Genomic DNA, 13,599 nt, shown 5'->3' on the forward strand with positions numbered 1-13,599 from the left:
GGACTGGGTCACAAGTCTTACGGGGAGCAGCTGAGGGAACTGGGGCTGCCCATTCTGGAGAAGGGGAGGTAGTGGTGAGGCACTGGCACAGACTGTTCAGGGAGGTGGCACTGTCCCTGGAGGAGTTCAGGAAACAGGTAGAAGTGGCCCTGAGAGACATGGTTAGAGAGATTTTTGCAGGCTGATTTTGGTTCAATATATAGATCTCGATTTTATGCAAATGCTCCTGGCTTTTCAAAAGGCTCTCAGAAGCAGAGTAGAAAAGGTACTAAATGAGCATTCAGTGTTCACACCAAACAGGCTTCTATTTGATCTGAGAACAAACAAACAAACAAACAAACGGAACACAAATCAACTAAAAGTTGTATTTTGCTGAGAGCAGGTCAGGGTCAAGGCTGCACAATCCAATCTTTGAGAGTACAAAAGCATTGGGACCTCCTTAACTCCTTCACCAGAGGGGAGTGGGCATGGAACAGGCTACCCAGGGCAGTGGGCACGGCCCCAAGGGATGGAATTTCAAGGAGTGTTTGGACACTGCTGTCAGACATAGAGTTTGAGTTTTGGGTGGTCCTGTGTAGAGACAGGAGCTGGACTTGATGACTGATGAGCTTCAGTGCAACCATCTTCACCTCTGTTGGAAAGACACTGGGAGGTCTGTCGGATACAAAGGGGAAAAAAGAAGCAGAGGTCATGATCTCCTGCTCCACATGCATTGGCTATGCGTTTGCTCCCCCCAAAGCCTACCCCCAGCATACCCCAAAGATACTGGAGGGACACTGCGGTGGTCTTAGATGACAACTAAGTATGGGGAATATAAATTTTGTTTCCTTATTAGCATGAGCGACTCAAATGTCCTTCTGAAATGAGTATTCAAATGTCCTTCTGAAATATCACTGGGTCCTTCTCAATACAGACAGCACAGAAACGGTCCACAACGTTATCAGTTTAACAAAGCAATATTAATTACACTCCATTAAAGATGAAATGCATGGTAAACATGGCTTTAGGCTCCTCCAGATGCCTTAAGTTACTCAGCAAAACATGAATTAAAAAAAAAACAACAACAGAGCTAGACCAGCTTGACAGGGCACTGTGTGGGGTACAGTGAACTTGGGGAGCTCACTGAAATCTGGATCCACTGCTATGAGTATCAGAGCAGCAAGAGGAACGTGACCTCAATGTGTGCAGCTCATGGCCAACACAGGCATTGCTCTGCCATATGGGGATAAATAGGGATTTAGGTGGAAGGTGGTGTTTTAAGTAGTAGGGAATAAGCTTCAGCCATGGCTTTGCACTGTGCAGGAATGCATGAAGTAAGAGATCTCAAGCCCTTGTTTTGGAAAGCTGAAAATGGAAAGAAAAAAAAAAAGGCAATTGAATTCTTTTTGTTCATAGCATTATAGAGTTTTAAAGTTTTGTATTTTGAAAAACACATCACTATTCCATTATTACTATTTTTTTTTTAGGTTCAGAAATGGCTCTAATCTAATAATATTTGACAGGATGATGTTTTCCATTAAGCCTTGCTGATGGCAGACCATTAGTTCAGATGTTTCTTTTATTGGTTTATTTTCAGATTACGGCAATTACACATCAAAGAATAAGAAATGTCCCTTTTTGTTTTCCGTGTGAACCTGGGTGTATAAAACAGGTTTAAAATAGTATAAATGCTATTTCCCAGTAAAATCGTTTCCTTCGTGATTCACAAGGCTCCTGAAGAATGCAAACATTGATCCCAGCATTTCGGCTATAGGCAAATTCTGGGAACAGGGAGGGGATGGTGCCAATGACTTGTGTGGTGAGTGGGGTGGGCACTGAGCACTGCAGTCAGCGAGGGGTCTGTGAGCATCACAGTGAGGGGGAACACGGAGGAGCAGATGAAAGACAGGCTGAAGGAGAGACAAAGCTGAAATAACACAGTCGGTGAATCCCCTCCCATTTGCATGGAAATCAGTGCAGAGATAACGCTGTCTCATGAAGAAAAGAAGCAGGCACTTATCTCTTCCAGCCACGTCCTCAGCTGACTACAAGCTGCTTATTAGGGTAGATCCCAAACCCCATCTTTCAGTACTGGTGCCACCTCCCATCCCCACCTTTGTCTGCAGATCCCATGTTGATGTGTCATGCTGGGTGCTGCCATGAGTATTCCCATCCAGACTATGCTTTTTTTTCCCCCCAGCCTTGTCTGTGCAGCCCCCTGGGCTGAGAGGCATCACCACTCTGATCACTTCCCACTGTGGAGAGTGGTTAGTATGTGAGGGACAGCCACCATTTTTCACTGCCAGAAAGGACTTCTTGGAGACAGCCCTCCTCATGGGATTTTCAGGTCTCTGAGCTCAGGAAAGAGAACCTAAGAAGAGATTTCCCAAAGGAAAAGCCTCCCAGTAGAACAGAATCATTAAGGCTGGAAAAGACCTCTAGGACCATCTAGTCCAACCACCAACCCACCCTAGCATGCTCACTGATCACATCCCTCAGTGCCACATCCACATGGCTCCTGAACACCTCCGTGGATTGTGACCCCACCATCTCCCTGGGCAGCCTGTGTCACTTCCTGACTGCTCTGTCAGAGAAGAAATATTTCCTAATATTCAGCCAGAAGCATCACTGTATCTACAGGAATTTCTTGCCCACCTTCCTTCTGGGCCCCTTCACCAGCACTGCCTTACAGATCACCATGAGACCTCCCTTTTGCATTTCTTCATCTAGTTTAGATGCTGGTCTTGGGCTCTCAAGTGCACGAACAACACTGGGGAACTCCCAGCGAGTGTCAGGTACCAGCAGGTGTCAACCGAAGAGCCCCAGCCAAAGCTGGCACTGCTCCGCATCCCCTTCCACAGCCCCATCAGGACAAACTGGGCACCTCTAACCTCGGAGCATGGATGGGAGCATGAGACAATGCAACAGAAGAGCACATCCATCCCCACATCCATCTGTTAAGCAGTGTACCATATGCAGCAGCAGTGAGTACCAATGGTGAATTCCAATGCAGAGCAGAACAAGGCTCTGGTGAATGGGCCGTACTCATCTCTGATCATCTCAGACTGGCTCAGCTGCTGCTGGAGAGGGGAGGAATGTAACATGATTGCTGTTTTCATGGTAAGAAGCAGATATTTACTACTGTTACTGCTCATCAGGGAATACTTCAAAACACTCAAGAACCATCATCCAGACTTCAGACTGCTTTAGCAGGGAGGGAGAAACAGTCCTAATGGCACCACGTAGGGCTGTTTGAGTTCACACAGCCACAGTCCTTCCCCAGCTGCGTATAGCACTGGCAATATTCAATGGCAAGACATGGAAACCACCCTGAGGAGCAGGAGCAGGAGAGACCATGGCAGCCCTATCTGAGAGAGCTTCTTCCTGCTCTTTGCCCGAGAGGGGATGGATGGAGGAGATGCAGATCCCAGTGCGGGTGCTGTTGCCAGTCTCCTTCCAGGCCTTGCCTTCCAGCCAGGTGGGCGAGCTGGGGGCTGCCAGGGCTCTGCCCTCAGCATAGGGCAAGTGGTCTGGATGGCTGATGAGCGGGACAGCGAGTTCCAATGGGAGAAGTACTCAGCAGCTAGAAGTGAGACTCTCATTATTATTTTTATTAATACCACAAACCTTGCTGTTCAGTAAGTTTTCTTAAACTCACAAAGCCAGCACATCAGGCAACCCTTCTTGAGTACTTACACTACTCTTGCAAAATAGCCTTGTTCACTTTGTAACAATTGAAGCAGGCTGGGTTGTTTGCTTCTTCTAATATAATCTCATGTTTTCCTCTGCCACTTGTATTTTTTCCTCACTGATGTCTAATAAATAAAGAACGTACGTGTGTGTAAATGACTACTTCCGTCTAAATGGTTTTAGATGCAGAATTTCAAAACAATGCAAAACCCACGGCGCGTGGGTTTGAAAACCCGGTCTTTAGGACCTGTTTTCTACAGCCTCCTGCCTTACTTTAGAGATGCTCTGGCATTAAAAAAGCATCTGGACAATGCTCTAAGATGTACAGTATGATTTTTGGGTGATGCTGTGTAGAGCCAGGCTAGAGGAACAGACTTTTCACCACAAGGAGAAAACGAGGACGCTGTTTTTGTCTTAACTGCACACTTGCTGTATCTGACACTACGCTATCATTCAACGAGGAGAAGCTGTCAGACCTAAACCAGTGCTATAAAAACGAGGAGCTCAATTTCAGTTGTAAAATCATTTTTATTGTTACAAATATACATATGAATAAAATCCCTTCAACCTGTGATGTAAGTGGATACCTGTGAAACCTGCGCCCCTTCCCCAAAAGCAGAAATGTTTTTACAGATGTCCAACTATGGTTCTCGTAGAATTACACATTGAAAGGAAGCTAATATGCAGACAGAACCGAAGAAGGTCTCTAGAAAACACCAATATTAATAAAATTTCCATTGCCCTCATTCCAACCAACTATATACATTAATACATGAACGTGGAAGCATAACAAGCTTATATGTCATTCAGATCCTTCTCCGTTGTGCTTTTTGACAGTACACAAATGTAAGCGCTGGAGCTTTATGTACAGTACAAGAACAGGAAGAAAGAAGCTCCCTATGGGAGAATGTAAAAACCATACCCAAGCATTTAATATATATAATCTATACAAATTATTTTATTAGTGTGCTCTTAATATAATTACAATGTGCAATTGCATACCGCAAGAATATATTTATAGGTAAGTCACGTGCAGATTTGACACATTTACATTCAGCAGTACAACACATTACCTGCTGTACAGTGTACGAGCATAAGACAGTGTCCAGTTAATTTGCTTTGCTTCCCCAACGCCCTAATGCAGGGCATTCTTTGTAGCTGCTTTGGAGGAAATTCAAGTAGAATACACGGAAGGATTGCTGGCTTTAGCAAAGGCATGGGAAGGAATGTCTGAATGGGACAGAACAGAAATTAAGGACCAAATCAACGCCAACTGATTGTAGTGGGAATCGTGTTTGGAAGATCAGCTTCTCTGCGCAGAGATGTACGTGTGGTGATAGAGCAGCTGGCTGGAAGGGCTGTTGATTGCTGTACCCTGACTGTTATAAAAGCTCTCGCACTACAAAGCACTTGGGCTGATCGCTAAACAAAAATAAAATCTTTATCTGCCTCTTCGCCAGAGTCACTGGACTTGCTTCCCTGATGGCCGTCTTTACTTAAGGACCTCTGCTTCAGCTCCTGGAACTCGTGGGACTGGTGCCCAGGGCTTCTTTTGGCAGCTGTGCAAAACACAGAAATGGGTCTTAGTAACGACTGCAGAAAGGAGGAGAGGAAAAAAGTCATTCCTGCATAAGGCACCTGCTCCCACTCCCACAGTATTCTCTTGAACCGGTGGGAGTAGCACAGATCCACAAATTCAACCCAAAAGAAGGTGAGAGACAGGGAGAGAAGAAAAAAAAGGAGCAAACTGCACCCCAGTGGTGGCTGATGAGCAGACAAACCTGAAATATGAAACTCAGTGCACCTCAGTGTGACACAGACAGACATTACAGTTAGAAAAGGCCTGGAGGCTTCCTTCTCATCACATCATGAGCAAACAGAAGACCTGGATTGCAGACAATGGCCTCCTGACTGCATGGGTGCCTTGGCAGGACTCTCCTTAGAGCAGCAGTGCACAGCCTGGACTCTTCTCAAACAGACACTGAGCCTGACCTGTAGCTCTCTCAGCTGGCAGCATGGCTGTGTCTCAGCAGGGCAGAAAGCAGGACGGCAAACTTGTTCAGTTTGCCTAGCACAGTAAATCTGAGGAAGGCCAAAATTTTCCCCTAAACCTATAAACTTTGAAATAGAATGGAAAGAAAAGGTTTTAAACCATCGTTAAGACCTCTGATCGGGTAAGTGGTCTAAAATTTCTATGGAAACAAGAGTTCTATTATGCACAGCAATGGGAGCAAGGTTATGCAAGGGCTGATGCCTACAGAACCCTCACACTTCCTGTCAAAACGAACCTTTACACAGATGGCAAACCTCCAGCGTGTCTCTACTGCACCTTTTCCCCTGGATTAGGCCTTGGAGCCACCCAGGTATGCCAGAAAGCTCCATCTGGCTTTATCTGGCATCCAGTTCTGCATCTCTGCCAATGTGAGAGCAGAAGGGACACATCCAGCACTCATCCTATGGGACCCACACCTTGCATACGTGGTGCATTTCTAACCCAAGTAGTCCTCCCAACTCCAAAATACCTTTTTCCTCATGTGTGTTAGCCAAAACATGGGATGAAATAAGAGTTAGCAATTATACAATCATTGCTTTCTTATCTGTGCTTTGCAAAGTGGGAGAGAAGAGGATTTTGAGAAAATTCTCTTAAAGCTATTTAACTTTTCAAAGATGCCTAAAGTCTATTTAAAAATAAAGCAAAATAACATATAAAATAAAATAACAAGTTAGGTCTTTCCACCTTCCCAAACACCACTGCTTTTCAAAGAAATAGGTGCCCTGTGGCTCTGAATCATTCTTGATAATTGTACCTGTGAGTAATTACATGGCTGTTGTTTGAGCTTCCATTCACTCTTCAAATAAAACCCAGAACACACGCTGCTGCAGCTGTTTCTATTTATGGCCTAATAAAACAAGATGGGGAGTTTGCCCCCAGAACGTCTGAAAAATATGTTGGGCACTTAAGTCCATATACTGCAAGCAGGCTGATGCCATCGGAGTGGACCTCAGGTACAGCTCTCACGAAACAACACCAAGGCAACTTGCAGAGATCTGAAGCAGCATCTCAGCTTTTGAAACTTATTTTATTGGAGAGCTGCTTAAGAATTAAGTAAAATAATTTAGTTGTGATGGTGAAAAGAGGTTCCATATCTGATGGGCTAAGTTTGATTCCACAATGTGATCAGCAAATCAGAAAATCTGGACTGAGGATAGAGAGGGGCAGATGGGACAGTTCTTTCCTTTTTCTCACAACAGGATAGAATGAATGATAGGAAATATACAGAAGGAATACAGGATGCCTTATAAACAGAAGAACTATGAATAAATGCAATTGCGTAAAATACTCAACTCATTAAAATGCTGCAGAAAAAAGTAATTTTGAACCACTGGTTAAACAAGCTAGTTACAAGGTACAGAGAAGCATGGAAACACAAACCATTTGGGAACAGGAGCTTTTACACTTTAAAAACACATAGTTCAACCAACTGTTTTTATATTTTACTGAATGAGCTCACTGTAAGTCCAAGGTGCTTTTCAAGAGGTGCAGCACATTGTTGGGTTTGGGTTCTTGTGGGTTTTATTTTTATTTTTGTTTATGCCAGCTGAAAACAACATGCTGTATTAAAATAAGCAGATTTTCCCCGTTCTCAAATGATTGTGAGACAGTGTAGAAGCTAGCACTAACAATACTCAGGATGAAATATGTTTTGAAATACTTTCATGCATGCATCACAGAATCACAGACTGGCTCGGGTTGGTTGGAAAGGACCTTAAAGCCCACCCAGTTCAGCTCCCTGCTGTGGGCAGGGTTGCCACACAGTAGATCAGGTTGCCCAGTGGTGCAGAAAGATGATGAACGTCTCATGGGACTTTCACCCTTCTCACACTTCACTGACAGAGCAGCACCCTTTCAAGGCTTCTTTGCTACCACAGCATCTTAGGATCGTTAGTGCCAGCTGTCAAGCACCATCTGGATGAAAAATGAAATTGGAAACTGCTAACCAGGAGCTGGCTGAGCTTTCCTCAGCCCAAGCACACTGACTTCCTCTTCTGCACTGGCAGAGCACTGCCCCGAAGTGGCTCCCCCTCCTCCGGGTGGCTTGGCACAGTCATGGTCTGCAGCTCTTTTTTGACCTTCTCCTGTTCGCTCTAGCAGGGAAACGGATCCATTTATACCCCATAGTGTACAGAGACCCATATACAGAAAGCATTAAGTAGCATAAATAATTTCTATTTGTCATCCCATCTAATCAATCACTCAGAGAGCAGCAATCGATACGCCAGATGCTCGCTTAAATCTAGCCTGGATATTTGTGTATGTTGGAACTGCAGCCTGACCTTACAGATAGTCTGTGCAAAGAAGTGCATTTGGGAATTGCCCCATGCAGTACAATTAAACTCATTCACAGAAAGCATTTTTATAATTAAGTATCATGTAATTTGCTGCTTTCTTTTGCAGTAGCTATAATTTTGTTTATGAACTTAGGTGGATTTGCAGTGATTCACCAGTTGCAGAAATAAATTGTGCACGCCAGTCTGAAAGGAAGCAGAATGCAAGAAAGGAGGAATGACCAAAAGTAGAACAGTAATAAAGAGAAAAGTTATCCTGACAAAGAATGAAAACCAAAAGAGACAGAATTCAGTCTTTTCCAACACCTCTACGCAAAGCACAGCAGCTACATAAGGATCCAGAAACACAATGTTAGTCATTCCAAGCTATTGTTAATAAAATTCTTACAGTGCAGCAGCAGCAATGAGAACACTGTCTCACCTTGGATCAGTCTTCTGTGTAGGCAAAGTGTAAGTGAGCAAAGAGGGAGGAAGGCAGCATCCAACCCCTTTTCTACAAGGATTTGTATACTGAGCCAACAAATTTTAAAAATAAAGTGACTCCCATTTTGTATATAATAGTCACAAAATACAGAAACTTATAAAATCTAGGCTGTTTTGGAAGGCTGTAATTCAAAAGGATTGCAGTTTCAATCCTGTAATTCCTCCTTCTCCAGTGTATCCTCCCATGACAAGGAGACTTAGAAGAAATAGAGCACAGCAATGGTGAAGCCAACATCACATGAAAAACGTCTGCAACAAGTCCCACTACACTGGGTATCTCTAGGTATGCAGCAGCAAGTTTGCTCTCTGGTGAAAAGCTGGCCAGGAAACAAGGGCTTTAGGACATGTATTTATCAGAAAGCAACTGAAAGAGTCGAGTGTGGCAAGAGCCTTTGATTGCAACCATTCTCAGCATGATGCCACCAGTTAACTAAGCCTGGTCCCTAAGCTGTGCTTCAGTTCACCTGTCTCAGTGTAGGCTCCGATGGGATTAAAGGCAGGATTAAAACCAGGCTCCTCCCATCAGTGGGTAACAGTGAGCTCTGCATGCTGCACAACTGCTCCTTTTTCACAAGGAAGTGTGATGTATCTGCCCTGACTCATCTGCCACATCCCATCCTGCAGAGAAGTGCTGGCAGAGTGTGAACGGGCACCCCTTTGTCTCATAATTTATGCTATTTTTCCAGTCTGGATGTGATGGAAAATCACCTTAAGCTGGAAATGTGATTCATCTTTCTCAAGGAGAGTCCAACGGATGGAGGTCTCACCCTCAGATTTCAATGTTGTCTTTGTGCCAGTAACACCATGCTGAACAATAGTTCTGTGACTATTTCTCCATGTCCTATACTTTTGAAGAAAGCCTTAACTCTCCTGAGAGCCAACTGCAGGGCAAGGGAATGCATCAGTAAAAGAAGAAATCCAGAGCGCACATGAAAAGCAGCAAAGAGATGCCAGCAGTCTATTATTGTGGGTGAATAGCGTGGTAAAAGTACCAAACATTGCCCAGACACACCACAACATATTGCCCAAGTGTGAGGTGAGCCTAGTTACATGCATTAACACACACAGAGCAAAAGGCCAGCTGCAAGGAAGAGTTGGGGCTGCTCCCCTGCGACTTTACTGATCAACAGAGCTACATTTCACATTGTTATCTGTGACCAACACCAATCAGCACCTTGAGTCAGACCAAACTAAAATGTAACATACATAACACAAACATCCCTTAATTGTTCAGCTACCTCAGTAGTAACAAGAAATTCATCTTTCGCTTGGTTTGATGAAACAAAGAAAATGCAGAGCACCAACCCACGGGTGGAGAAGGGGTGGGAAGACATGACTAGATATACTCTCCTTCCTCTTTTTTCCTCAAAATGAATAACTCCCTTCTCTTCCAAGAGCAATCAGATCAGGGAAAAATGACACGTTGATTCCTAGTAGGTGAAAGGCATGCTGGACCAACAGTTATACCAACACTCCTACCTTCTTGAGAAAATGATCTGACTGTGGGGCTGCTCTGACCATCCTTTTCTTTATCAGAGGGAACTTTCTTCAGCACAGGTGGAAGCAGGGCAACTTTTGGGGAGCTGGGGCCAGAGGGAGACTCTGGAGCATCCTCTGTGAAAATCATAAACAAAAGGTGAGAGGTTATATTTGCTCAGTAGCTCACAGAAGAGGCACGTTCATGATGGGACCAAAGTCCAACACAACATAAAACAAAGAAACAGCTAGAATCTGTATCGGAAAAAAGAAGGAATTGGGTATTTATATTATGTTAGGAGAACATATGATGGCCCTCAGTCCAGGTAAAAGAATATTTATAGCAAAACATAAGATATGAACTCCAGCATTTTTAATGGGTGTTACTACAGCAGCACAAGTAGAAAACTGAACTTCATGCAAAATATAAGCTTGCAATTTGTAAAAAGCAGCTGCCAACAATTTTGTATGGGTTTTTGGAAATATTTTGTAGATTTAGACTAGATATTAAGAAGAAATTCTTTACTGTGAGGGTGGTGAGACACTGGAACAGGATGCCCAGAGAGGTTGTGGATGCCCCCTCCCTGGAAGCACTGAAGGCCAGGCTGGATGGGGCTCCAAGCAACCTGGTCTAGAGGGAGGTGTCCCCACCTATAGCAGAGGATTGAAACTAGATGATCTTAAAGTCCCTTCCAACCCAAACCATTCTGTGATTCTATTCTATAATACTTGTATAAATTTGGAACATGAGTTAATTTAGCTGTGTAGTGGAAATTAATAGGAACCTATCCTACTGTTAACACAAATTGGTCATCAAAAAGGAGTCAATCTTGTTAATTTCAACAAAATGAAAATGATGAACTTCCAAATGCAATTCAGTCTGAACAGATGCAGTAATTCTCAAGGCCTCCACATGCCTGTGAGGACTGGTGCTTTTGGAAACTTGGTGTCAACATCAAGCTCTGTGCATGAGCACTGGGCTTGGCAAACACAGCTACGTGTTTCTGAAACAAAGCTGATATATCTTGTGCTTTATCAAGGAATCACTTTCAGACTTCGATGATTTGAAGACACTTGAGCTGTGCTCTGTTGCCCTCAGATTACTTAGCAAAAATTTGCTATCAATACTCTGGTCATATCACCATAAACAACAGCAGGAGCAAGAATGCAAATAGGATTATTGCTTGGCTTCGTCATCACATCACCTATGTGACCTTAGCAAGCAAGTCAATACAAGTACTATGAAAGAAATCAGACTGCAGCAGAGACGATGCTGCTTTTGCTGCCACCCGAGGAGCTGGCTTATTACTAGCAAATATTAATTGCTTTCTGTAGTAAGTACGCAGTAGGCTCCTCTCTGCAGGAAATATGAACTGATAGAAACAGATAGTTTAGGTCTGTTCGATACAAGGTATTTTGAGATAACACGCTGCCTATTTTATAGATTAAGCATCATGAAATAAGCAATGCCTTTCTGTTGAATTTATCTTTAGAAGAATTTCACCCAACAATTCTACGACCATTTTTGAAATGACCATTAAAACAAAGCCATCTGCAAGCTGAAGGTGATTCTTTACTTGAACAACACTCCACCCACTAGTGTGCAAAGACAGGTTAAACAATGTCAGGCACACATTAAGGCAAGGAAGAGGCTTTAACATCCATTTGCTCCTTGTCCCCCCTTAGATATGTAATCTTTCTCAGGTCATTGGTAAGTATGGGAAAAGCCTAGAGGCAATGCTTATATTCTTCAATTAGCAGCAATAAGTTCCATTTGCTACAGCCATTAGGAGAGTCTACAGAGGCAGTAACTAGCATTTAATTCCTCTAAACTGCAATGGTTATACTTTTGGAAGAGGGAGTCGTGTCATGAGACTTAAATAGCAGTCAGTGTATAGAAGATCTGTTTCATGATATTGGAAATATTCAGGTAATATCTAGGTGGGAGGCTGGGACAGAGCAGAAGTTAATAAATAACCATTCAGATGGCAGTCTAGCAGAGCTATAAAAACACAGCTACAGTTAATTCCAATCAAAAATAATAAGGAAAGAATCACAGGCAAAACGAGGGAAAAGAGAGTGAGAAACAGTTGTTTGGATTAACTATTAACAGGCATTCACTCAGGGAGCTAAGAGCCAAAAAACCCCAAGGGCTTCAGTATTTAGAGTCAGGTGCTCAGAGAAAATAGTATTGCCAACACAATTACAATAGTTTTCATTCTGAGGCAGAACTCCGAGCATTCCTAAGAGAGCAGGCTAACTCAGAACAGCTCTGTCAGTGTTTCCACTGGTTCTCCTCAGATTTTACCGTCACAGGGCTAAAGCGTTTTAAAGAACTGCATTTGAATTATGGCAAGAGGGAGATGGAAAAGAAGGAAGTAAGTCAAGAGCAAATGCCCGAGGAATCCATCCGCATTTAACTTCTGTTCAGAACGCAGCTCTGGGTGTCTCCTCCATGGCCCACAGGAACTCCACTCAGAAGTACCCAGCAGCTCCTCACCAGTGCGAGAGGCAGAGCGTGGTTTCTGTGGCACCGTCGGCCGTGCTGCCAGGCTGGGCTTCGCTGACTGCAGTGGGGGTTTGGGGCTGGTTGGTGTATTGGAAGAACTTCTTGCCTTTGCCGCAGCTTCTGCCTTTGGTTCAGCTTTTGCATTTTTGTCAGATGATGCTGAGATAGAGTCACCTTTACTGGAGGCAAATCGGCTCTCTGGAACGGTCTGCGGGAGTTTAGGCACTAAAATAAACAGACACATAAATTACAGTCTTGTGCAATGTGGAAAGTTCAGTGTACGTGTACACTTATATAGAAGACCTGAACCTTTACTAGTTCACATATACACACAAAGAGCCCTTCAGCATTGGTAAGGTGACTCCTAGTGTTTTAAAATCACCACAAGAAGAGCACCTAAACACATAAATTCTTACATGTGCTAACATAAATCAATTGCTTCATAGGTGATGACATCTCCAGTCCTTTTAATACATTTGGGTCGATAGCTGGCTGGACCTCATTCTCCCTTTATCATTCTGGGAGCAGATAGGATGGCCTACCTGCTGAGGAAGCAGCAATGGATCAGTAGAAAACGCAGCCTTTTGGCTGATTTGTGCCTCTACAGACAAAAGGTTGGCTGTCCAAAATCAACAGAGAAAGCCTGGCCCAGAAAATAAATCTGGAACATGTGGTCAGCAGGCTTCATCTTGTTATTTGTTGCTTTTAGCAAGCTCTGAAGATATTTTGAAACTCAGAGGAGACCAAAATATTCTTTAGTTAATATTTAGATTGATTTAACAACACTCCGTATGAACAACGGTTTCTATACGTTAGCAAGTTTATCAATATACCATCCCAAACAAAGATGAAAGTATTTACGCATAAAACTACATTCACTTCCAAGGCATAAATCAGTTCTGTTTAGCTGTGCCAGTTGGTAGAAAGCCTGCTGGACATTAAGTTGCAAGCAAAATGCCCTACTTTTCTACTCTGAGGAGGATGAAAGCTTGTATGTAGTAGATATATCGATAATCCTGAAATCCGTATGCTAGATGACATTTAACAGTCATCACATTTTTATGCTCAGGAACAAAAATGACAGACTAACTGAAATGTAGACTGGTTGCCTTGGT

The 13,599-nt window shown here is 43.4% G+C and overlaps 1 protein-coding gene across 3 annotated transcripts in view; it reads right to left on the minus strand.

Annotated features, from left to right (window-relative positions):
* Positions 1–4,177: 4,177 nt before the first annotated feature.
* Positions 4,178–13,599, minus strand: part of CARMIL1 (capping protein regulator and myosin 1 linker 1) — a 173,979-nt gene continuing 164,557 nt past the window's right edge. For 2 of the 3 annotated variants that reach the window (XM_085220649.1, XM_085220648.1), the window contains 4 exons: positions 12,476–12,709; positions 9,979–10,113; positions 7,669–7,815; positions 4,178–5,228 (listed from right to left, as the gene is read on the minus strand). In XM_085220649.1, coding sequence (XP_085076775.1) covers positions 5,092–5,228; positions 7,669–7,815; positions 9,979–10,113; positions 12,476–12,709 — 653 coding nt within the window. In that variant the 3' untranslated portion in view covers positions 4,178–5,091. The remainder of the gene's footprint in view (positions 5,229–7,668; positions 7,816–9,978; positions 10,114–12,475; positions 12,710–13,599) is intronic. The other variant, XM_085220651.1, reaches the window with a different exon arrangement.

This window comes from Meleagris gallopavo, chromosome 3 (assembly GCF_905368555.1).
Source record: "Meleagris gallopavo chromosome 3, MGAL_WU_HG_1.1, whole genome shotgun sequence".
NCBI classification, from domain to species: domain Eukaryota; kingdom Metazoa; phylum Chordata; class Aves; order Galliformes; family Phasianidae; genus Meleagris; species Meleagris gallopavo.